Here is a 27,067-nt window from a genome sequence, read left to right as displayed (position 1 = left end):
AGCAGTTTCTGGTCCCTATGGAAACGAAACCTCAGACATTGTCCTCCACTCAGCTGGAGGACAAGACCGGGAGGCTTTTGTGTTCAGTGAAATTTCTTCCACAACCTTCCCGCAACAGACCCTGGTGCTTCCTCCCAACTCCTTTCTAATTGAGATGCAAATTCGTCTCTCTGGCTGATTACACTTCCCTTACAGCAGAGGACGAAGGCAGCTGTAACCAGAGTTTGCAGACTTTCCAACAAGTGACTTCAGCTGTCAGTATCTGCATGCTGGTTTTAGAAGGGCATTGCAGGCGGTTTTATTTATGTGCGTAAAATTTACACACATTAATAGTTAAAAAAAAACAAAAACAAAAAAAAAAAAAAAAAAAAAAACACCCCAGCAACCTACTAGTAGGATGCCAGGATCTAGAACAACAAAACCGTAGGAGCCTCAACATCTTCCTGAAGGTCTGAACTTTGGTGGCCACAGTAAGCCTCTACTTGTAAGTTTTCAGACTTTAACCATCTGTGAACTCAGTCTTTCTTCCCAAATTCTAAATACTCATGGCTCTATGAAAAGTGATTACTGAACAGTCTTTATGTTGCTTTCACATCCCTCAAGAGTCCATTAATTTCAAAATATAAAGTCCTTCAATAACTTTTAGGGGCCAACTGAAATCTATCAATCACTCATGTATGGGGACTGAGCCTAGAACCTTGAATGTTAGGACAGTGCTCTACCACTTTTCTGGCTAGTCTTATGTCAAATAGTTATCTGAAGGTAGGGAATCTCAATTGAAAAGAGGCCTCTGTCAGATTAAGCTCTAGGGCATTTTCTCAATTAATGATTAATGGGGAGGGGCCAGGCCATGGTGGGTTATTCCATCCCTGGGCTGCGAGTCCTGGGATTCTATAAGAAAGCAGGCTAAGCAAGCCAGAAGAAGCGAGTCAGTGAGCAGCACCCCTCCATGGCCTCTGCATCAACTCCTGCCTTTAGGTCCCTGCCCTGTTTGAGTTCTCATCCTGCCTTACTTAATAATGAACAGTGATACAGAAGTGTAAGCCAAATAAACCCCTTTCTCCCTAACTTGCTATTTGGTTGTGCAGTTTCATCACAGAAATGGAAACCCTACTTAAGACAACTACTGAGCTAAATCCCCAGCTACAAAATTATTTTGAACACAATAAAAGGAAACAACATAACATAATCATCCAATAAAAGAAAAATTCATATAATAACTAGTTTTCCAAGAATTTTTCTAACTTTAAAAAAGCCCCTTTGTGCTGTTGTTTTTCCCCTTGTGCTTCTGTGGCCAGCTCTTCCTACCAGGCAGCAGGCATCACAGGGGCTGTGAGTTTCCTGGACAGAGTTGAAACTATACCTTCAAGTTGGAAAGGCACGGATTCCAGGCTACAGGCATACACAGATGGACACACAGGCTGAATGTGGACCCATTTTTCACCTGACAATGAAGGCTCCCACTCTGGGGAAAATAATGCAATGTTATAAAATGTTTTTATCTTTTGATACTGTTTTCCAAAATGAGTTTACAAAAGAATGTCTTATTTCCTTCACTGCCCTGCTCCCCAATCCCACCACCTTTACACATAGGCACAACATTCAAGGAGGCAAAGGTGAGTGACAGGAAGAGAAAGAAAACAAAGCCACACTGGAACTTCACAGTACAGCTCGGACTGCATACTCAATGCATAGGTGAGTGGATCTTGTCAGACTTCAAGTTGACCGAGCACTGTGGGTGAGATGGGATGGGAGGATGGGAATCTATACCACAGGAGAGAACCACAAGTAGCATGTGGGGTGGGGTGCAGCAAAGTGACTCTAAGTTCAGCAGGGTGGGAAAGCAGAACTTCTGCCTGTGACAGCCTGGCAGTGAGACAGTGGCCAAGAGAGGAAGAGCCCACGCTCTTGTGGGTATTTCCGTGGGCACAGTTTCTTACAGATGGTTAGAATGCTTAGTGTTCTTGCGATTAGGTCTTTCTAAGTGTCACTGTACGCCAAAAATGGCAAAATGGTTCCTCTTTCTTCATGAAAATGTTCCCTGCAGCCAGGTGCTTCCTACAGGTTTCATTTCCACGGCTGCTCTGACCCTAACAAACAGCAGGTGATCATCTGGCAGGGGATTCGCTACAAGCCATTGAAGGAGACATCCCCTACCTCTTATTTTAATATTACTAGGTCAAAAGTAAACATTCCTGGCATGTAAGTCCCACCTAGGATCGAAGTTTTTACAACTGAGGTTTGGAGTCCATTACTTATGGGAAGCAGGTGGGCACCACCGTGAAAAGGCCCAAAGGCAGCACTTACTGGGCTTCCCGCTGGAGCTGGATGCTGCTTTCCTGTCTGGGCCCAAGCTCACGGTGAGGAACCGTGCTGGTTGTGCTGGCACGGAGTCCCGTGAGATGCGGACTATGGTGACGACAGGCGCACTGTGAAGAGGCTGGGTGCTCCCAGCACAAGGGGAGGGAGATCCAATAGGCTCACATATTCTTATTCTTTTAGGAGAAAGCTGGGTTTTTTGTTTGTTTGTTTTTGTTTTGCTTGGTCTTGAATCTACATTTTGGGGGAATGAGGAGCTGGCTCAAGCAGTAAGTAAAGAAATAAATAAATAGTGCTTGCTACACAATCATGAGGATCAGAGTTCATATCTGAGCACTCGATACAAGCCAGGCATCACACAAATTCCAGTTTTGAGGGATCCAATGACCTCTTTCAGCCTTAAGAGTGCAGAGTTGCTCACACCTACACACACATATGCACTCACACAAACACATGTGTACACGTACATAAATAAGTTAATCTTTAAAAAAAAAACCTCCATCCCCCCACCCCCAGGGCTGGAAAAACGGTTAGATGGTTAAAAGTGCACCCAGCTTCTACAGAGGACCTGGGTTTGGTTCCTAGTACTACATGTAGCCTCAGCAGCCTGTAACTCCATGCCTTCTTCTGGCCTCTGCAGGCTCCCGGTATTCACGCGGTACACATCCATGCACACAGGCCAAACACTCATACAACGTTCCTAAGGCTGTCACCCTGTAATACAGTACCTCATGTTGTGGTGACCCCCAACTGTAATTTTTTTTGTTGCTTCTTCATAAGTTTAATTTTGCTACTGTTATGAACCATAATGTAAATATCTGTGTTTTGTGGTGTCAGGCCACCCCTGTGAATGGGTCAAGACCATAGGCCATAGGTTGAGAACCACGGACAAAACATATTTAAAAAAAAAATCAACAACAACTATATATATATATATATATATATATATATATATATGTATGTATATATATATATGTTTTTTTTTAAGTGCAGTCTCCCTGTTTTTCACTGTAGCTGACAACCTTCAGCTTTATGTTTTGGTAACACAGGGAGGCCAAGCACAGTTCAAACAAAGACCATCTGTATGCTGGATTCATTCTGCAGGCAGTTGGTTTGCTGGTTCTGGGCTCTGACTGTTTGCATGACACTGAGCTAAAGCTCCTCCCTGGCTGCCTCTACCCACTGGTCTCACTCCTGCATTTATAATTTCCCATTATAAATGGGTCCATTTATAATTTCCCAGGTACTAAAGAGGATGCCTTCTTGGTTTAACTAGCTTCTAGGTGCCTAAGGCTGCATAAGGCTCATACTTTCTCTAGACTGGCACTGAGGTGTGAGGCCCTTTCACTGGGGCCCCCAGAGTGGCACACTCACCACTTTTTAGATGACGATGCCTGAGGCTGCAGGTGCAGACACAGTACCCTAGTTCCTGTGACTGGATCCGGGGCTTTTTTGCAGCATGTCATCACAGAGAATGCTGGTGCTGCCAACTGCCACATATGTCACCCTCTCACCTCAAATCTGTGGTCACTCCAAATCTCTAACATTGTTGAGGATGGCTCCTATCAAACCACATCACCTCCCTCCTGCCTTTACACAGCTGCCTACCTAACCTAAATCTATGCTATTTCTTTAATCCTTTCCAGTCCTTTTGTTTGGGCCAATGGTACCATCTGCTGGGACAACCTGAATTTCTGACCTTGCCTTGGGTTAGCTAACCCACTTATATTTTTTACAAATGACAGTTCTAGAACTTTGCTAAGCCTTGATAAAACTGTTAAATGGAAGATGGATAGGCAAATGTACAGAAATCAGCCTAGTGTAGTTCCAGAATTAAAGCACTGCAGTTCTGGTCACAGTAAAGTCACCCATCTCCCAGGGTCCCCTAGTTGTCACTCTTATCTTCCAGGTGACCATGATATTTAGTCAAAGTTAGGACTTGTGTTTGTAAGCCTCTAAGCCCTGAAAATATGTGTCTGTGACACTCTGCTTGTTGAGAACAAGTTCTTTTCTGAAATTTCAGTGGCTGCTTAATGATTTAGATTTAAAAGGGGCAACATTTCAAAATTCAGCCTTTAATCCTATTTGGAAATGAGGGAAATATTTTCTTATTTCCAGTTCTTAGAGCATCTTTTATTCAGTATGATTATTCGTGTGTGTGTGTTCACGTGTGAATCTGCTCACATGAACACATTATGGCCCTGAACTCTGCTGCATATCTGCTCTGTAAGTGAGGATTTGGGTGGCTCTGAATGAGGACTTGCAGGGCCAATCTGCATTCTTCTGATTGTACTCTCTGTGCCTGTAGCTGGGGACTCTAGGGACATTTATGAATACTGATCTTCCAAGCATGTGGAGCTCCTCCTTTAATCTTAATGCACAGATTTTAAAGACAAATTTATCAGAAACCAACTTCATGAGCAACTATTTTAGTTTCTCTCTCATGTCCCATTTTTCTTTCTCTAGGAAATAATTTAAATACCTATTTGTTTGTTTGTTTTGAGACAGGTCTCATGTATCCTAGGCTGGCCTTGGATTTGCTGTGAAGCTGAAGGTAACCTTGAACTCCCAACATCCTGCCTCCACCTGTGGAGTGCTGGGACTTCTGGTGTGAGCCACCATACCCCACATGTGTAATTTAAAAATCTCATTGTCAGGCCTCCTTCCTTCCTTCCTTCCTTCCTTCCTTCCTTCCTTCCTTCCTTCCTTCTCCTTTTTCCTCTCCTTTCCCCTCCCCTTTTTCTTTCAAACTGTTAAGAAGTGAATCCTAAGTAGTACACTTTGTGTTTTGCTTCTTGTTTTCTGAAAGATGAGACCATGAGCCAGTCAAGAACATGGCAAATGTTTGCTGCCCATAGGAGAGTGTGCTTTAGAGTCAACAACAGCAGTGGAAACACCCATTACAATTCCTTTTGTTGTAGGACTGTTAAGGGGATCCCAATACGTAAAGTTTCATCCATCCCTTCCATCTGCAGCTTGCTGCCATTCAGCCTATTTAAATTCAGTCCTCTCCTATCCATAAGCATTCAATCACACCCTAAGGAGTTTTCCTTTTTGGTGCTGTAACTATCTGGTATGTCTTGACTCTTTTAGTAACTCAGTTTCATTTCTTTTACACCCAATTTTCCCCTTACACCCAATTTTCCATGTAAAGACCTGAGACTATTGGCCCCAGTAATGGATGACACCAACTACGAGTATATGTCTTACTTCAGCAGTTTGCTGAAAATAACTCTTCTCTTTGCACCACTTTTCCTGTCTCTATACCTGCTCCTTCCTTCAAAATCTACTCTTTAACTGTTCCACAGAATGTTACCTGTGGTTATTCATTGAATCAGCCCAACCCCTGCAGAGGTTCCAATCTATCCCTTTGTCCCTGCTACAGACCAGAACCCATCCACAGCTCTGTGGATGCTTTCATTTCCTCTGTCTTCCCGGTACGCCTGTGCCTGCACGTGCAATCCTACACTCTGCCATATGGAAGCATCTGTCATTCTTATATGCAATGGGCTTTCATAGCCTAGTCCTTAAGCAAACAGCATCCTCTCCCTTGGAATATCTTATTCATATTTATATTCCTAGTGGCTAGGATGGTGCCTGGCACACGGCAGGAGAGCTGCAAATGCCGACAAATGCATAATTGTTTGTGCATGGCGAAATGTAACACATGGTATGGTTTGATTTCTTTGCTATAGTGTGGGGAGATGCACAGAAGAAATCAAAGGTCTGTCCTGGAAGAAAAGCTCAGAATCCTAGTGGAAAAGAAAGAACTTGGGTTATTAGAATGTTAGAGAGAAGAGTCATTTTTAAACCTATATAAATTAGAAGCAGAAATCTAGCAATGATATTAAAGTAACACATCCAAGAGTTCTGCTTTAGTATTAACAAATGTTTCTCTTTCTGTTAGCTGAAAATGAAAGCGAATCTCACTCGGGGATGAAGAAGGCATAAAACTACTTTTTCTTAGGCACACTGGTTCTCTCCATCAAATACTGATAGTTCCAGAGAGCAGAGATGGCAAATGCCACTGAGACTATTGTTCTATTGAAGTGGACGTTTATTCTAGAAAGCCACCATCTGCTTGATTCGGGGTGAACTCCTCTTAATGGGCATGTTGCATATGGTGAGGGAACCTTTTCCCTGAAACAAGTTATCTGAGGAGGAGAATGAAAACCCTTGGCTCAGACGGTTGTAGAAACTTCTATCAGCAGACCAGTGTCATTTTGGAATCCTTAGTTGGCTTGGGAACTGTAAACATAACATGTGGCAAGCTTCCCATTTACTGTGCTCTAGGCACAGGCACAGGCCCTGCTTGCCTGTGAGCAATAGAAGAGGCAGATGGTAGGTGTGTTGGCTCTCACTATTCACTGCTGCAGTGGCCACAGGACGAAGGCACGCTTGACAGACTTGATTCAGCCCACTGTGGAGGTTACAGGGAAGCCCACAAGGCACAAAGGGCTGGGCTGAACCGTTAGAGGGTGCTTTCCACACACAGCCCTACTGTGTTCACATTTTTTTAATTATGGGAGACAATGATATTCTTCAGTCTTCTATGTGCTTCTGCCACACAGTTCCAACTGTTTGATCAATTAGCCAAGAGAACCTCTCACAAGAACTCTTTTGATACTGACCCTAAGCTAGATTTACTGCTAAAAAAACAAAACCCCAAAAGACAAATTTGCCTGGGCTGTGCTTCTAATCACCAATTACTCAGAAGCGCATTTTAAAAACATTACAGAGTCAGACTGACACCCAACTGTCCACATTTCTACTATTAGTTAAAATTTACACAGAACTGGATGCCAATCAAGCTCACTCTAAGGAAGTTAAATATCAGTCATCTGGGGAATGAAGGGAGAGGTAGGCGTAACCATGGCTCTCTGCTCCGGTTGACATCAGGGTCAACATGGTCCCTGTGCAGTCACTACACAAAAAAGCAAGTGCTCTCAGCTGAAGGCTCTACAAAGGCCTGCAGTAAAGCTCTGCTTACAGAGCGGCCGTTCTGACACTGACAGAGTGAGTGGTGCCGGGATGAGATGAGTAGCTTGTCAATGTTCTGGTTCACAACTGTAATTTAAGTATGAGAAGCAAAGCAAGGACACAGGTGCAGATATAAAATGGCCTGCGTGACGAGGACATTTCTTTTTCTTATTGCCAACTCTGTGTCTTCTATCTCAAGGGAACACATAGCAGTAATTCTTCCTCTGATATTTGGTCTCTAAGCAAAGTTTTCTTCTAGGACAGCACACACAGGCTGCTTCAAGAGTCTGGGTTCATACCAACACAGTTTGCCAAGGGATAGATCGCCTGGCTTTAGGGGAAAAAACAAAAACAAAAAACACCTATCAATGCCAGACATTTGGAGCCATAGTTTCTTGATGGATCCTGGGGATTTCAGGGCCACACGGCTAAAGCAGCTGGACATGAGACCCTGTTTCTTCAGTGACTGAGATTTCACAAAAGCTGAGGTGTTACACTCTTCTGCCAAAGCAGACCTTGCTTTGAATACAAAAAGAAAGCAGCAGGGAGTTAACACAGAGCTATGGACAGCCAAGGGACACTGTCAAACGTCCCTCCCCCCTCCCCCCAGCTGTGTTACTCCTCTGTGGTAACTAATCACATGCTCTGAAAACTGCCATAGAAAGGAAAGGACTACAGGATGACTCAGTTCAACGGCAAACTAATGGCAGAGAGGACTGCTAGGATACACATACAGGAAGAGCAAAATATATACACGTAAAGTAGTTTTGTGCAGTTTTTTTTTTAACAAAGAACAAAACATGCACACATGAGCTATAATATATGAATTGCAAAAGTCCATTGATTCTTCGTGATGAGTTGAAAGGTTATAAATTTGCGACCAAATTAGTATTATATAATTTAGAATGATAAAAATCAATGCCAACAATTTAAAACTCAACACCCCTTAACTTGGAATGATGGTAAATAGCAAACATAAGAACACTTTAAATTGGAAGGCAGCAGAAAAATGGAGTGTGTTATGCTTCCAGACCTTTCAGAGTGCATTCTCCTCTTTTTCAAAAGAAGCACCACATGCTCATTCCCCACTGGACAGAGTCAGCCACTGGCACTGCTGAGCTCCTCAGCCCTTAGGGGTCTGCACAGGCTACTTGCAGGATACGGTGACCCCTATACTCCTTGCCTACCCACGGTCTAATGGGCAGCCCTGGCTGGATCCTCTAGCGTGCTGTTTTAAGATGAGAACTCTGAGGTGCATACGAGCTAGAAGTCTGAGAAGCAGCTTTTGGGGATTACCTAGAATGCTATTTCTGCCACAGCTGATGGGCCTGAACATGCACAGGAGTCACACAGAATATAATACCCACTTCCCAAACCAAAGCACTGAGTCTTGGGCCCTCGGCTCAGAATGCCACCGATGCTCTTAAAGACAGTTTCCCTTGCATTTTCCGATCTCTGACCAAGTACGTTCTCTTTGGAGAGGGCCTCTTGTCCTAATTCTTGTTCACCCCAACTTTCAGTTTTACTTGTTCACTGAATAGAAGGGAACCAGTTAGCTCTTTCACTCCTTAGGTATCGTCTCTGAAATGTGTGGACAAGGACTGGGCTCCTGGATCCCTCCTGTGCTGTGGCAGCCTCAGCTTCTAGCACTGGACTTGGCAGACAGTCCTTAGGAACTGTTTGTTTGGAAATGAGTAAATGCAATTAGCACTCATAATTAGTACTGCTTAGAGTATTTAGTGTTTTTCATAATTCAAATATAAGGCTTGTGTCAATGAAGCAGCAGATTCCAGACCTCAGCTCTGACTCTAAGGTGGTTCGGATTTTCCATAAAGCACACTGTGGACCTCCACGTTGCAGTGAGCATTAAGGGAGCAGCTGGTTATTAATAGCTGGCATAGGTACAGGATACAGTTGTAAAGCCCAGTGGTGATGTTTACAGTACAAAATCTCCTTTTCCTCCCTCCCGTTTCTTAATTTTTATATATACATATATATATTTTTATTTCTAACCAGAATATTAGCAGTTCTGCAGGCAGAAATTGTGACTAAGTGATCATGAGGTTTTTCTCTCACAAGTTTTTCTACATCTGGATAAAAAAATTGTGATATCATCTTAATTACTGTTTAGATCATTTATTTGAATAACATAACTTAATTAAAAATATAAAAAATATTTAAAACTTTATAATGATAAATATAATAGGTTTTGTTGTTATTTTTTTCTCCTTTTTATACTAAGTTGTCCTGTAAGATGCTAAACCATCCATTTTATGAGCTATTTTAGGGTACTGGCACCCACAATCCTGATATGATTTCTTTGAGACTTTTTAGGGCATGCTGATCAACTTTTACAAACAGTGTTTTTCCTAAATCTGACCACTCCAAAGGTACCTCATTACTGCTCAGCAAAATGATAAAGCATTGATTTTATGATATGTTTAATAAGTGAGAAGGGTGACATGATAAAAACAAAATCACAGTGGACTCCTACAAAATAGAATTTTCTTGTTTTCAAAGGACTGTTGTTGCCTTGGTCCAGCAGGTGACTGACAGGTATCTAGCTCATCCCAATCGTGTGCCAACTGAGGACCAATTGTTGGATAGGTCGGTCTAAATTTAGCCACGGAGCTCCTCTAAGCTGCAGTTTATGTGAAATAACACTTCCATGCTGGAGGCGGAACCGACAGCACCTACAGATTATGTCTGGAGTATTCTGGAAGCCGCTGCACACTGCCTCCAAACGCTTCCCACCAGGCTGGACAAAGCGGGAGAGTGCGCTGGAGGGAATCATGCAGCCTGGCCCCGGGGGAGGGACCAGATGGGACCTAATAGCTCTTTTCTACTACTAATTTCTATGATAATTTTAAGTTGCCACACGGCATATGTATTTTTTTTTTTTTAAATCTAAAGGCAGGATTTAAGTCAGTGAAATGACCAATATTTTAACGAAAGTTATTTTCCACAAACTGTATCTCTTTACAGGTTATTCTCACTCACCCTTTCCCCATCAACAATACAGCCACTTACAATTAGGCTGGGATAAGTCTATGGAGAGAGGTCAAATGGAATGTGTTTTTAATCAGTATCAATACCAATTAGAAACAGACATTCTAAGTTTTATTAGGAAGTCAGATGTTTTTTGTAGCAGTTTTGTGAAGCTACTCATCTTAATTTCTTTTTCTTTTCTTACAGTTAGAAACCAAATACGGATTTAAGGATTATATATCCCAATTAATGCTTCAGAGAAAAATTAGAAACATGAAATTTCTTCTGTTTTTAGAGATGAGGTCAGGGATTAAAAGAGGAAACATTAATGATTGGAAAAATTACCAAAAAATTTTTCTTTCCACTCTTATTGATGAGTTCAGATTCAAACTGACTCAGGGAATCCCTTCCCTCTGCTCCCAGCCAGGTATCATTTCTCTTTCCTCCATCCTTCAGAACCCTCTGCATTTCTCAGGTGCTGTGTGCAGTTTTTAATTTATTAGTCATTTCATTTGCTTTTGCTTTCTGGTGCTCTGAATGAGACATTCAGTGATTTGCTACATATCCCTCTTTCTGACTGGGAAAACCCTGAGAGGCCATGAGCTTGAGCAGTGACAGCTGCAGCCTTTCAGACACAGACTTGTGAACAAACTAGGAAAACAAACTCTATATTTGATGCAGCACATTATCACTGTATTTCATAGAAATCAACAAACAGCACCATAGCCTGGGCCTGAAGCCCGCTTACCTCTCCTGAGTGCTTGTCAGGAATCTCACCCCAGGGAGGGTTAATAAGTTACACATTTACAGCAAAAAGATACAAGCTCTGATAGAGTGGGATGAGGCACTTCACCGCTCTGCTGGCATTGATGCACGTGGCACAGATAAGGCTTGGCAGCAGCTTCCCACTCACAATGGCGCCATCGAACAGAGGCCCAAAGAACGGAACCTGTGGGTTCAAAAAAGAAAAAAAAAAACTATGCTCAAACCCAGCAAGAGTTAAGGCAGAGAGAAGAGAACAGATACTCAGTGTGGAAGACTGGGGATGAGAACACAGACTGTCACCCAGACAGGTAAGCCTTTTCAGAGAGAGAGTTGAGGGCTTTTAAGTCAAAGAGCACAAGACTGTTCCACCAGGCTCCTTCATGAGAAATTCCTATGAGGCTTTTAAAATGGCAAATGACGGACCACCTCCCCACCACCCCACACTGTCTTTCACATAAGAGGCTTTATTCTTTCTACATGCTTAGGTCATGGTCCAATGCACGGCACACAGACACACAGACACACTTCACTATATTCTCCTATACAGACTTCATTTTCTTCAATTTTCCTTCTGCTTCCAAGGTCCTGCATTATCCTCACTCCCTTCTCCTTTTAAAAGAGGCTTGGCTTTCTTTTGCTGGAACCATTTCCACCATGTGGGCACAGTGTTCATCGATGTCTTTTTGGATTCCATTTTTTTTTCTCCTCCTTTCCCCTCTATTAGAATTTCATTAATTCCATTCTCTATCATGGAGACTGTTAGTTCTGTGCGATTTGGAACTGGAGCTGGCTAGTAACTCTAATTTACACCTACAATTTCTCTTGATTTTTCATTAATTTATACAATATTTATTATACGTTAGAGCTTTTATTCTAATCTAGTTACTAAAGCGCCAGGGGAAGAACACATAAGAAAAATCCCTGCTATAACCTAATTCAAACTTTATTACAGATTTCAGAAAGTAAACAGTTAAACATATACAGTAGATGATATGTACAAAAAAATAGAAGATAATGCAGAGAAGAGCAAAAGACTTTGGGGGATATATATCCAATTATATCAAAATGGGAGCAGGGCTTTAATGGAAAATGTTTCATTAACAGTCTATGGGAGATGGAAGAATGAGCCACAAGCTTTGAGCACAATACATGGAAGAGCATTGTAGGAAGAACAACAACAGGTATGTAGCTTGTGATAGGAATGAGATTAATGTGTTTAAGCAGAGGCAGAAGAGCCAGTTACCACAGTCAACTTAGTGGAAGGAAGCCCAGGCAGGAAAGAAGCAGAGCCTTGCAGGAAACTGTAAGAATTCTCAATTTTTACTCTTGGAAAAATAGAAGCCTTCTAGAGGGCTTTTGGGAAGTGGAGAACACCATCTGACCTACACTTGTGGGTATGTGGTATGTGAGCATGTTTGTGCACACAGGCACATGTGCACATGTATGTGTATACATGTAGAGACTCGAGATCGACATTCTCTGACGGAAAGGCATACACCCAGAAGGTATACCACAAACTAATTTATACTCATCAGGCTGGCTGCAGGGCAGTTTCACATCCAAGTCTTCCCACTGTCCAGCTGTAAACACAAGAACAGCAGCTTTGCCTTGAGAAGCAGTGATCCTGAAGTCCATGCTACCTGTTACCACCGTCAAGTACATCAGCCTAAGAGTGATGTACATCTAGCTGCTAGGGCAAGGGCAATATTTGGGACAAAATTCCTTTTAATACATAAGAACTACTCTCCTAAGGACTCGGCTGAAACATTTTGATGCTCCCAAACAGAGCTGGGCTAATGCTTCACAGAGAACCTCGCGTTTTTAGAATCAGACTGCTGCGTGTGTAGGCTTTCTGAGACCCACTCCACTAGAAACCGCCTCCTTCCCTGGATTTCCACTTAGCCATCCCAATACTGCAGATACTGCACTCAGAACAAATGTATGGCCATGATTTTTGTGTCCAGCTTTTTGGCACTCACTTTATCATGCAAGAAGACAGTGATATAATGCAAAGGTTTAGAATCTGATTTTCTGCTGACCTGATGTTTGTTTCCTGTGGATACAGGATGGAATCTTGGAAGCAGATAAATATGAAGAGGCTTTCATTAGTATGCATCTATATACAGAGGGTGCAGATGTAATTTTTAGGTGGTCCTTGTTAGTTAGATGGCCAGAGACCATAATGGCAAAGTTCAGGTAGAGAGAGAGAGAGAATTAATACTTTTCCACTAGGAGAATACCTGCTTATAGCACAGAATGACGGGTGTAAAGAAAGGATCTGAGAGGTTAAGAGCAATTACCATAATGAGCACAATTGCTATGAAGTGTTAAGCGTATGGTAAGGCTCACCACAACTATGAATTAGGAAATAACCTTAAATTTAGAGGTTAAATAGAGAGGCTATTAAAAGCTTCTGCATATGTGGGAAAAGGGGCACGCAGAGAGTTGTCGGAGGCTTGAGTAGACAAAAACAGCTTTTCCTGTAAATGTTTGGTCAAGAATAACTCTCTATTCTTCCCAAGAGAAGTTTCACAGATGCTCTAAAGGAAGAATTGCTTCATCTGGACTCAAACAGAACCTTTTACGGGCTGATGAGAACTACAAACAACGGGCTTTCCCATGTTTCTCACCAGTTTTCTAAGCAAACCTAAAAACAAGAAGTGATAACGAACAATTTTGAAAGAACCATATACCATTTGGGAATAAAGAAGCATCAATAGAGGCTGGAGAGATGACTCAGTGGGTAAGAGCACTGGCTGCTCTTCCAGAGGTCCTGAGTTCAATTCCCAGCAACCACATGGTGGCTCACAACCACCTGTACTAGAATCTGACTCCTTCTTCTGCTGTGCATGAAAACAGTGTCCATATACATAAAATAAATAAATAAATCTTTAAAAAGAAAAAGAAGAAGCATTAATATGAGAAGCCAAAAAGGATGAAGGAACTTCTTGAGACCGTGCAGACCAGGGACTGGTCCTATGCCAGCGATGTCAACGATAAGACAGTGTCTGGGGCTTCCTGGTAATGTCAGAACACACCACCTGTATATATATCTGAGAGCCAGGGCTCAGTGACTGGTCACAGCTCTCCCCTTAGGAAAGTCCGCAATCCCACAGGAATTAGGAACAAACAACAAGGGGATATTTGCAATTCTGTTTTTAAGCCTGAGACACTGAAGTGGGAGACAGGTATATCAACTAAAAAGTTAATATTAGAAGACACTTCCAGCTTGGAAAAAAAAACAATAAAGAATTGTGAAAAGTAAAAACATGTTCTATTCAAAGCACCTTTCGCGTGCTCTGTGGTTCGGCAGGGTGCGGCACGGGGAAACAGAGACGTCTTCGAAAGCACATAGCCCTGTTTAAGGGAAAACACTCTAAGGACTGGACTGCTCAGGGGATGCCTCACTGAATTTGTGATAGTTTTCTGAAAGATGAGAGAAAAGCAGATTTAAACTAGTTTGCAGAGCCTGGGTAGACACAGCCAATAATTTCCAAGTAATGAGTAAGTCCTATTGGGAAACAACGTGGCACCTCAATGAATGTCTTATAAGTAGGCTGATTACTTAATTTGCTCCACATACATAATTAATCTATGTTTTAATTAGTTAAGAGATTATAATAATCACAGACAAGGGGTTTTAAAAGCTCAAGAACATCTGAGTTGATGATGAATTAAATGACTGCCGTTGAGCTCTGAGCCTAGAGCTCTAACAGAGCAGGCCATTCTTTCAACTCCTCTATACTCCCATTTTTACAGAACTTGGTGAAGCCTGGGATGGCTTGCTGCTTTTCTCAAGGTCATCAAAGTCAGAATATTGGTCCAGACTCTGCTGTGACCCAGGAGGCTCTGCACGACCTGCCAGCCCTCTTCTTCCTTCTCTGACACTGGCCACATGGGATGTCTGTCTGTCCTCACTCTCAGGAACTACCTCAGGACTTTGCCCTCGCTGCCCTCCCTATTTCATTCTTGATGAGGGCTAAAACACCTGCTCCACTGGGTTCTCAGCTCAATTATCAGAAGCCAGGGAGCCTCTTCAGCCACAGGAATCACTCTGCAACATTCCCTTTATTTCTGATCACCTTCATTGCCCTGGAGGTGACTGACTCTGTCAGTCTAGCTTTCTTCTGATTAGTGTTAGCATGGTATATCCTTCACTAGCTTTTATTTAAAGATTTTTGGAAAGTGACTTATTGTTGGGGCGTATTTTATTTTTCTTTTTTACACACTTTGACTGTGTCTGCATTTTTTTTTTCTTACTGTTAAGACTGAACCTGGGGCCTTGTTTATGCTAAAGTTTAAAATCTATCACTTCCTTTTAACTCACATAAAAGAAATTATTGATAGTGTTATATTAATATGTCATGTTATTTTCTTCTTTTCTTTCTTTTTTTTGGTATTTCTATCTTCTCTTGTTTTATCTGACCAATTTTATGATTCTATTTTTCTTCTCATTCATATAAATTACAATTCATATTTTACACACTTTTTTAGAGGTTGCCCAGTTTTAAAAACTTTTATAAATAGCCAAAATGCCCCTTTAAATACCACCATGCCACTTCTTAGGTAGTACAAGGACTGTGCCCAATCCCTTGGCCCCATCCTTATGCCATTTTTTGCTACCTATTATTAAGAATTACTGCTGTTATTATTATGTGGAACATACTGTTAACCGGTCTCAACAAGAAGAACGAAGCATTTCGTTTTACCTTCATTTATTCCTTCTCTAAAGCTATTCATTTTTATGTAGATGCACGTACTTTTTGTGAGTTTGTGTGTGTGTATGTGTGATGTTGTTTGCTTTTGTTATGTGCACATACACACATGAAGGCCTGAGGCTACTGTGTCGTCATCACTCAGTTTTCACATTATTTTTTGAAACAGGGTCTCTCATGGAACCTTGAGCTCAGTGACTCGGATAGGCTGATTACCCAGTGATCTCTGGAGATCCTCCTGTCTCTGTCTCCCTCAACACAGGTCCTCACGTTTGTGCAACAAGCACTCCCTCCCCCCATTTTCCCCTTCTGTTTAAAGAATTTAACATTTAATGCAAGATAATGTATGAGTCACAAACTCCCTCAAAATTTGTTGCTGCTTGCTTGATAAACTCTCTACTTTTGAAGGATCATTTCCACAGATAGGGAATGCTGGGTACTCAGTCCTTTCATGACTCTTGAGTGTAAAATTCTTGTCTCTTCTTGATGACATGGTTTTGGAAGAGAACCCCTATTGTAGTGTTATTGTCTGTGTCTCTGTAGTTGTCCATTTCCCTGAGGCTTCTTTCAAGACTTCTTGTTTGGTTTTCACTTCTGCCTTGGTATAGTTTGGTATTTGTTTGAACTAAAGAAGCCTTTGTACACTTTCACTGTGTCCTTTGCTTTGTGAGATCCATGCCTACTGGGAAGCTGTTTCAACCACTTATTTACATATTTACTGGCTATTTCCACACTGACAGAACCGGATATCAAGGAACAAATAAAAAAATAAACAAACAAGTGATGTGAGAAAAAGAACCTTAAGAACAATTCCCTCCTATGTTTAGTAATATGCTTTGCAAGTTTACTTTTTTTTTTTTTTTTTTTTTAAATAAGTAAGTGTTGTTGGCTGGGTGTGATGGCACACATTTTTAATCCCAACACTTGAGATTCAGAGGCATGTAGACTCTGTGAAATCCTGTCTTAAAAAGAAAAAATAAAAGAAAGCCGGAAGAGGTGCTACGCGCCTGTAACCCCAGTACTGAAAAAGGCAGAGGCAGGCCAATCTCTGTGAGTTCCTGGCCAGCCTGGTCTACAAAGCAAACCCAGGACAGCCAAGGCTACATAGAGAAACCCTGTCTTAAAAAACCAAAAAAGAGGGCAAAACCATAGAAGAAAAAAACAGAACAAAACAAAACAAAAGAAAAAGCAAAGTCCTAAATCTTGAGTTTAGCCAGCAAATACACCTCTCAGGCAGTGGGCTGTGCTTCCTTGCACGGTGGAGCCCAGCACACGCTCCACACCAGGCCAAACAGCCAGCAGATGTGCGCCCTCACGCAGGACCTTAGATAGCTACTTGAGGAGAGGCCTGTGGCTTGGCCTGTCTCTTGGGTCAAAGAGGCCCTTCCTGTTGTGGCAGCTCTGGAGTAGAGAATGAGAGCTGCCTTGCTTCCTGGCACAAAGCCTAGGCTGCAGCTTGCTATGGACCGTACATTCAGCAAAGGAGAGAAGATCAACCCACAAGAGGAGGAAAAATATGTCAAGGACTAACTGTGAAGCAGGAGGACAGTGCCAACTTTTAAGGAAATTCGGTTGAAAAGATCTCGGAAGCCAAATTCCTGTGAGGTGGGGGGTAAATTTGTGAGAGTGCTGCTGTGGCCTTCTTCTGTCTGCAGTAAGGCCCTTTTGTAAAATAAATGTTCTTCATTCTTTGGCACCTGCTTGTGGGTGACTCAATCTTTCAAAAACTGGACAAAAGGGATTATATAAATCCATAGTATCTAGGGAATTCCTCTAATTAGCAGTGCCAGTGTATTTGTAAAAAGTTTGATTTTTTAAAAAGCAACATCTGCAAGCAGCTGGCCTCTTCACATAGTTCTCATTGCCACTCCTTTACTAAAATCAATGTTAATAACACATGACCCAAGCAGAACACACCGCAGCAATCCATTTAATAAGTTAGTTTAATAAAATCTGGTTCTTTGGTATTTTCAGTGATTTTTTTTCTAAGTAAATAATTCTTAGTATTTTCAAAGTTAACTTACTTCCTTTAGAATTCTCCAGATTATTTTAAGTACATGATTGAATCTCTAAAGGATTGTTTGGCTGGGATTAAAATAAATATTTAAGAAAAGTATAGTATGAAACCAAGAGAAATTTACAAAACCAAGCAGCAAAGGCAAATGCTCCCTATATAATGGGGCAACTCCAGCAAGCTTAAAACATTTCCTTGCAAAAACAGATGCTCAACTTGGCCTCCTCTTAGTCTTATGTGCTTAAATCCTCTTGTGACTTCTGGCACCTTCGCTTTTTAGCTGGCATTTTCTAGGTGCTTGCTGCAGACAAGTCCTGAGTGAGGCATCGCCTGGAAGAAGGACACATTCCTATACATCTACATGCACACATGCATCTCGACTGCACACACCCTGAAGCTACAGGAGAACCAGAAGGCACTTGCCCAGCACCGTGCGGACAGTGGGGGAAACTTAAGAAGAGGTGAGGCAAGGGGCTTCACACGTTCTACTCACTGTCTCGGGTGCAAGTCTTTCGTGAATGGCTGAGCGATAAAAGTAAGCAAAGAACTTAAGTCTGATTGAGTATGTATTTCTTTTCTATGATAAAGTTTTTACTGTGCCACTATTTATAGAGATGGGGATGGGCTTCTTTGGGAGTGAACTTAACAATGAAATAATGCTGCAAAGCACACTGAGTTTTAAAGAAAAGGCAGAGGTTCAAGGCGATGTTTATGAAGTAAGCAGACCCTCTCAGCCATGAGGGCTTTGTGCACTCACACAAGCACACCCGTGCTTCTTCAGCCATCTACAAATGTGGGGCATTATTAAGAGGGGCGTGTTCTGCCAGGCACATAATTTGTATATTTAAGGGGGGTGTATGGAATGAAAAAGCGAAATATGTTAAATTTCAAAGGACTTGGAAGTAATGCTGCCTGTGAGCTTGTATTACAAATAGCCCCACATTATTACATAGGCTATTAATGAGGCGAAGTGAATGAAAGTACAATTTGAATATGCATGACTCTATCCAATGAGTGGGACTTTTGTGTACTGATGAGTTTCCCCCCTCCTAAAAAGGATTAAAATTATTCTTAGAGAAGTATGACTGCCCAGAAATGAGTAAAATAAATGTATTTACACCACAGAGTCACACTGTATTCATGTGGAATATACAGATGCCAAAAGATTGCTGCTGACTCCACCTACAATTTCTAAAACATATGTATTCTGTTTTCCACAGGAATATTATTCAACTCAAGCAGCTGTATTAGCACAATCTCTAAGCAGAAATAATGACTTGGTGGAGATCCCTGAAAGTAGGCGAGGCGAAGTAAACCCGAGTACAAAGCCTTTAGTTCCATAGTAAGAAACACTAGTTAAAGGACTGGGGAATGGGTAAATTATTGCGCCAAATGGCTGAGAATTAATCTCTGCTGACTAGCTGTAATCTGACGAGGCGTCTGTGTCCCAGGGAGCCCGCAGCATGTCCCTGGCGGTATGTGCAGTGTGTCGAGTCTGCGTGGCAGCCTTTGTCCTCGCTCACAGGCGGCCTTTCCCCTCATTGTCCATAATATCCTCATGCATCTGGGACGCGTGGAATGCATTCATACTAACAGACTTACCATTGTTTTCCCTCAGAAGCTTTGTTGAGCAAAGACTGCATCACGGTTACTGATAATTATATTGCTTAATTAATCAAGACAAAAAAAATTTGCAAATCATTGCCTGGTTGCCAAGCAAGGAGATAAAAAATGACAACAATACAAGCTGAAGCAATATAACAAAAGTAACAGCTATCTGATCAAAAATTCTTATATAATGAAGCTATTAATGCTAAATCGGTTAATGTTAGCATTGCTCCAGGTGTCTCTACTTAGATGCAAACAAAAAGGCTAACATTATGGATATAAAAGGCCAAATGTTGCCATGGATTCTGTAACCTGATAGAGAGGACAGCCTTTTCATTTGATTAGGGAATGCAATTTAAATACCAGGGACTGAAGCCAAACAAACAGACTTTCCCTCCGAAAGCCTCCTGCATTCACCCTGGGGTCAGTGGTTGGTGAACAAAAGGTCAGCTACACTTGCCCTGGAAATGTCTGGATTAATTTTATTACATTGTAATGGTTTGTACTTTAAAAGTAGGGATAACACTAAGTTTTCAGTTGCCCATTATTTTCTTTTTCTCTTTAGGCTTTTTTGAGCTACAATATTAAGAAACCAATTTTCTCAATTCATCTTGTCAGAATTGATGACCAAGTTTATCAAACTTATACATATTTTGTAGGAAAATTTAAAAAGCATATTAATAACTTTTTATTCATTTTATACTACATTGAGAAATGTCACTTTTGACACAGCAGAGTGAAATGAAATGCTTTTTATGTTCTTCATTCGCTTTAAAAATAAAGGGGACATTTTAAGGACATTTTAGAGGACCATCCTGAAAATGAACTAATAAAACCACACTACATATGAAATTTTTTTTAATTTTGAAGGCTAAAAAGTACTAAATCTGTTATTTCTTTAAGATTAAAATTATAATTTTAATTCTTTAAGTAATTCTCTTCATGGGCAAATGTAAATGTTAGAACTGAGCCATTTTCTTACAGCATAAAACTAAAAACACACAGGAGTCTCAATCTAATATGAATTCTGACATATTCTTCCTGTTAGCAGAGGGAACATTCCCTCTTTTATGAGGCTTTCGTGAATAGAGACAGTCCATACATTGGAGAATTAATGTATGTATAGTAAACTTAGAATTCCACTGATTTTATTTCTGCGATAGCAACTGCATACATATACACATATACACACACAATTCCTGGTAGCAACCATAACAATAACAAGGGCTAACACAGGAGAAGCCTTTACCCTGGTGCCAGGAAATGTCTGAAGCCTTTTTTCATTTATTAGCACATTTAATGCTTATAATGAAACTTTAGGTTACAAATCCAAATTGGAACAACAAAACTCATGACCTATTTTTTTTCTTTTTTAAGTTTAAAAACAGTTTTCACAATAATGCTGAGCTTCTCTGGGAGAATGACTTTGGTGTAAATAAATATATTTACTATCAATCTGAGAAAAAAAAGTTATTTTTTTCTTAAAGAATGGCTCATATGCTTAATATATTTAATTTCAAATCTAAGAACACTCTTCTTAATGAATTGAAAATAAAATAAGTCACTACACAAAGTGGTGTTAAAATACCAGTAAAGGCATGACAAGGATCGAAACGGCAGCCGATTAGTACACACGACATAGACCATTGGATTGTTCTAGCCAGCCCCGTGATCAATACCAATTGACATGGCTGAATTGATTCTGTAGCAAGGTGCTTTGATTGTTAATACTCATCACGTACACTGTGCTTCAGGGTACCAATGTCTTTGTGGACATGTCCAAAATCCTTCAGGATTGACTGCAATCAGCACCAGTAAAGGCTCAGGGACCAATGCTCATCCATCAAACACTGCTTGATAATAGACCAATGGTTATTCCCCAAATAACTATGTGAGAGCAAAATTCCATCAACTCTTATTATTGATAATGTTTCCCAGTTAAAATTATAATATTCTTAAACTTACAACGTTCTAAAACATTAAAATTATTTAAAACCCACATATTTCTCTAACATAATTTTCAGATAAGGCAATGTGGAATTTTGTGCCCATGATTAAGAGTTCTTTTGAAAACCACACTTCATATTAAATTCCTATGTAGCATACACAATTCAGATATTTGTAGGACATTCATCAGTTTTTGAGAACAGTGAATCCAATGGTAATATAGGAGTCAAGGCAACAATGAAAGAAGCATACCTCAGGCTTCTTTGTTATCGTGATAAAGAACATATGATTCTTCATTGGGTAAATAATGATGGAAACGTCTCCAAAGGCTGTTGGGATAATACCCCTGCGGTAGTCCCTGGAGTGTTCAGACCAGACGATGTGGACCTCGTCATTCCCCAGGTGACGGAGCTGCAATAGCAAATTGGCTCTTTATTAACCAAGGTGCTAACAACAGTTTATGAGGGGCTGTGGCTTACAAATTGAATTAGAAAACTCTGAGGCCAAAAATATTTTAGCCCCAAATCAGGCTACTACACGGATGCCCTATTGAGAATTCAAAAATGTACAATTTCATAAAACTCCAGGCCATCTGCTAGAATGCATATTTGGTCCTAAATCACACACAGAAGCATCAAGGACACATTCCAGTGGGATGGAGGAAGACCTCTTTGAGGTCTCTTTTACACAGATTCTATTTCTACACCAGTTGTATGCTACAGTGCTGAGAATGTTTTTCAACAACTAAATGACATTCACTTTTTCTAATCCCTATTGTTTTAAAACTTTTTGCCTCTTAATCCAGTAGTTAATTAAGAAATAGCACCATAAGATAACACAAGCTATCCCAACACAACTGTATGTGTGCATGTATACATATGTGTATATATATTTGTGTGTGTGCATATAAGTGTATACACATATATTATAGTGTGTATGACATTTCAACGACAGTGTGTACACACTGAGGATCACAATCAATTTATAATAAATAAAAGCCCACACAAAAGAAATCTCTTACTTTCTTGAGTAAATTTACAGTTTTATGTTGGGCTACATTCTTGATCTCAGATCTTACTGATATAGCTCAAGTAGTTTAGTTCACTTATTTCCACATTTTATAAATAAAGACACGATGAACTTCAAAAAACCTCAGGCTCTTGGATGTCTTTGAGAAGGCCTTGGGAAGTCTCCAGAGACCCTTACAAGCTCTGCTGGGGCAAACCTTTGTAAATGCAAGAACATCACTGATCAACTGCCGGTGTGGTGATCCCGCCAACCTAAGCTGGAGCAAGCTGCAAAGGAATCATTAGAGAAAGCCAGAAGCATAACTAAAAGGAACAGGCCACAGTTATGGAAACACTGGCTCGAACGGAAGTTCTGAAGCTGTAAAGACTGCCGAGCCAGGGGCTTAGAGGCCTCAGAGGAATGAGGTTTTTGCCTCAGAGCAGGGACAGGAACCAACCAAACTCAAAAGCACCTTAGTATGACAGACATGTTATGTCAGAGCTGATGTTCTAGTTTTGTCTTAAAAATTAGAAAAAGGATACTCTGGAATAGTGTACATTTGAAACGCATCACCATAGATACTATTTCCTTTAGGTAAGATTTGATCATAAAGAGAAAAACAAGAGTGACCTCAACACGGCCTCTTTTCTAGTCATCAAGTTACAAAGGCAGCTGTTTGTTGCGGTGCCTGCTTATTTTTCACTCTACACTCCTGAAGTGACTATACACATCAATTATTTACAAAGAGACCTGCACCTGTACCTTTGTGCTTATATGGAGTGAGGTATGGGATTAAATTGTGTCTGAACAGGGGCTCTAGAAAGGCGCAACTGCAGGAGCCCAGCACACACCACAATGTTCCAGAACAACTTAATGGAGTCAACAACTTGTAAATGCAAACATTACCCTCTGCACTTTTTTCCTTCTTCTCCTCACTCCGTCATTACCCTATACAAGTGTTAAAGGCTCAAAGGGTAGCAGGCAAAAAAGAAAAACTATAGCACAGCCAACGCACCTATAGCACAAAGGTTTTGTTGTTTTCTTTTCGTTTTAAGGCACCAAACTCGCATAGCTGAAGGCGTCCCTCTAGTCCAAAATTTCTTGTCTTTTGTTTTAACAGTACTGGAAATGGAACCTAGAGCTTTCTGCATGCACTGTTCTACATTGCCACTCCCTGAGTTACATTCCAGCCCTATTCTTAACCTAGACTCTACTGATTCCTGCCTGCCTACCTTTCTTACTTCTAACAGAACTTCTGATAACCCTCTAAAAAGGTTTTGACACTCAGCCCTTCTGTAGCGACAGCATGAGAATCTGGGCTGCTGACAAGACAAGATGGACAGGGCTCTCTCTACGGTAGATGTGGATTAGATCTAATGGACACTTTGGGAGGGATTGGGAGCAATAGGAGCTAACTATAAAAAGTGGGGCTACCCTGGAGTTCAGCTTACAGCCCTCATCTTACAAAGACAGCTAGCCCTGTACTCTTTGGTATGATGTTGACAGAAGCACCTGGATAGGGACAATCCACCTAACAAACACTGTTTAACCTTGCTGTTACCACCCAATGCCACACCTAATACCCACAGTCTCTCCTTTTCATCCACAAGGGCAGAGTACAGCCGCTTTGAGATGGCATAGTGATTACTGAAATTTTGCAGTTACTCTGGTGTTTCTAAAGTGTGTTATTCAATTATATAACCCAAATAAACCTCTCCTAATTTTATTTGCATCAGTATTCTGAGAAAACTGCAGCATAGAAGAGCAGCGGCACACTAATTGACCCTTCCTCCCACTGTGGCGATTCTGCAATTATGGAAGAACTATTTTTGTAATATTCACCACCTCAGAGCTGCTTCCCATGGAATGCTCCTCAGATGTCTGGACACGTTACAGTTTAATTAACTAAACAACAAAACCAAGAGCTAAGACCACAGGACCAACTGATTGGTACCTCCAGAACAAAGTACAAAAATTACACCCTCATGTCTATGATATAAGAAGCCAAGCAGTAAAACAAATGAAATCAATATGGTCAAATTACCCACAGCAGAACATAACAGAGTTACCAGTCTCAGGACCCGGGGGGGGGATATTCTTGAAACCCAGAGTCATACTCAATTCAAAGGGGATTTCAGTAGAGAGATGCCACTGTGTAAGTGTTACAGAACTTAGATTAGAGGCCCTTAAGTTAGGAATCCAACCACAGCTTTGCTCACAGACAGGTCAACTTGACTGCAGGTATGTGTCTTAAGGAGGTATGGACTAGAAGGGAGCTGCATTCATATTGGCTCCTGATTTACCTATGCTATAGGCTCCACAAGGCCTCAAGGCTTACCATGCCCCAGAACAAACAGGCTCTTGAGCCTCAAGAAATCAGTCTCATGTCCTGCTATCCCCAGTCCTGACAGAGTTCTAAAGCCCTTCTGCCCGAGCTGTTCTGCCTGCTGCTGCCAGGCTGCACGCCTGCACGCCACTGGTGACACTGGTCATGGTCCACACCTAATAGGCTGACCTCCTTTCCCGACTAATTGCATTACATCGCCAGCTGGCTCCAGAAGGAGTCGTCTGTTTGATTGAAGAATCTGGGCTCCTCAGTGGGCCCGGCTGCTACTTTTACTAAGTAACAGTCAGGCCTGACATCCCCATTGTTCAGCTGACAGTATGCCCATCCTAAAAATCTAAGTTTTATTTGTAAATTAACCAAGAAACTTCCTGCCAGAACAGAGCTGCTTAGAGACTGATAATGTGGGCCTTTCATCCCCTTTCACTCGCACTGTATCACTGCCAATTTGTTTTTCATGTGGCTGGCCAGCCTGAGGCTATAAAAGCCTTGTAAGACATAAGTGCAATTATAGTCCTGGAGTCAAATGAATTGGACAAATCCAATAGCACAGCTCTGTCCCCACTCTGCAAACCCCTACAGCAGTTAGATTAGCTGTGAAAAATCTAATCTAGCTAGAGCTAACAAATTTCTGCAGTGAAGGATCAAGAGTTCAGTATGGGGTTGCAACCGCATTGCAGGATTGAAAAGGTCCCCGCATGACAGGGGCAGAACAGAGCATGAATCACTTTAGAATTTTGCAGCTCATTTTTAAGCTGTTAGGGACAATTTAGTTAGAGTAAGTCAGGGAGCCAGGGGCTGCCGTTATGTGACTGATTTTTCTGCCTAACTGTGAGATATCCTGGTAAAGAGAGTTTATCGTTAATGATGCTAAATCTTAAAGCTGCAAAAGGTTTAGCTGCTTTTTGATTATTACAGTGGGGAATCTCCCATCCATACCAAGTCTTTATGGCAGCATTATGTCAAGAAAACAGTAAAAAAACAAAATTAAAAAGCCTTTCTACTTCAAAACAGTTTATGTGCAAATCTTTAACAAATAATTGTCAATCATGAAAAAAAATCATAGAATATGGTGACAATACACACAGTATAAAAAATTTACAAGGTACCCCAATTAAAAAAACAAACAAACAAACAAACAAACATGTGAGTATAGCCTGGGGTCTCGATAAAGGTACTCCAGATTCTGGGGTACGGTGAGCTACCGCAGAACAGGGGCATCCTTTCTCGGAGCACTGTAGCCATCAGAACCCAAGCTGGACAGGCAGAGCCTTCACACCTGTGGGAACCAGCACATGGCTAGCACTCCCACTAGCTGTGAGGTTCCCAGCCCAGGGAGGCCTAGGCTGTATGCAGGGCTATGCCGATGAAAGGCTGTTGAATTTCTGAATGCAAATTGTGTTTTATGCATCTGTGACACTTGATCACTATGGAAATTGTCTGTGACCTGAGTTCTGATGATGTCTCACGTGCACTGTTGTTCATCATGTATGTAGTCCAGACATCTGTGGCTACAGTGGTGAAAAGGCAAAACCAGAGACAAAAGAAATGAAGCAGATACAGTAGGGTCCATGAGCTAATATCAATCATCTGGTTAATGGGGCAGAGGAAAAAGAATCAATTACACCAATGGACAATGACAAGGGCTAACGGCCAGAAAGTTCCTACCAGGTATTGTGCTAAGCAATTTTTCTGGCATTATCTCACTTAGTTGACTCAACAGTACTGCACCATGGGCTTCATTTTTAATCTTATTTAATACACGAGAAACTGAGGCATAGGCTAGTAAAACAATCAGACACATACTTGGGCCTAGATCTGTCTGGCCCTAGCTCTAACCATGCACCACACTCCCATTGTGGAGCCTGAGCACTTGAGATCCTGTCCTCAGTCCCTGACATCTGGACTGGTAAAGGAGAGTGGTGCAGGCTGGAATGGAGGCTGTCACCTACTAGCCCAAAGGGAAAGTACAAGTCTTGGTTGTTCTAGGACACTCCTCTCATCTAGACACTTTCAGGAGTGGTTTTCTTACCACACTATATTTCTCTCCCATTAATGTGTTCCTCATCCAAAAATAGGGCCTCCTCAAGGAAACATTCTTCAGGTTGGGGAGTTTAAGGCCCTGTCTCTTTGGTGGAGTTCCTTAGGGGGCATAAGGTTTCCTTTGAATTTCAGAGAAAACTATCCATAAGGTGGAAGGTGAGGGAGAACAAAGGGTAAGCATTCAAGGTGGGACATCTGGGCAGCAACACATCTGCCGGGTCACGTTGACAATGGTAGCTCACCTTGGGTTGTGGGGGGTTGCTTTCCTAGAGCCATACAAGCACTTTTGTCATACCATTGCCAATCTGTGAGGTGAAAATATTCTCTCTCAGGTAA

At 41.4% G+C, this 27,067-nt stretch overlaps 1 protein-coding gene across 3 annotated transcripts in view; it reads right to left on the bottom strand.

Moving 5' to 3' along the window:
* The window catches only part of Ralgapa2 (Ral GTPase activating protein catalytic subunit alpha 2), a 269,491-nt gene that overhangs the window by 59,121 nt on the left and 183,303 nt on the right, over window positions 1-27,067 (bottom strand). For all 3 annotated transcript variants that reach the window (XM_060383131.1, XM_060383130.1, XM_060383132.1), the window contains 2 exons: window positions 21,589-21,747; window positions 11,109-11,236 (listed from right to left, as the gene is read on the bottom strand). In XM_060383131.1, the coding sequence (XP_060239114.1) occupies window positions 11,109-11,236; window positions 21,589-21,747 (287 nt within the window). The remainder of the gene's footprint in view (window positions 1-11,108; window positions 11,237-21,588; window positions 21,748-27,067) is intronic.

This window comes from Meriones unguiculatus, chromosome 4 (genome assembly GCF_030254825.1).
Source record: "Meriones unguiculatus strain TT.TT164.6M chromosome 4, Bangor_MerUng_6.1, whole genome shotgun sequence".
In the NCBI taxonomy this organism is placed as follows: Eukaryota; Metazoa; Chordata; class Mammalia; order Rodentia; family Muridae; genus Meriones; species Meriones unguiculatus.
The sequence above is the reverse complement of the archived record's forward strand: the minus strand, read 5'-3'. Positions and strand labels throughout refer to the sequence as shown.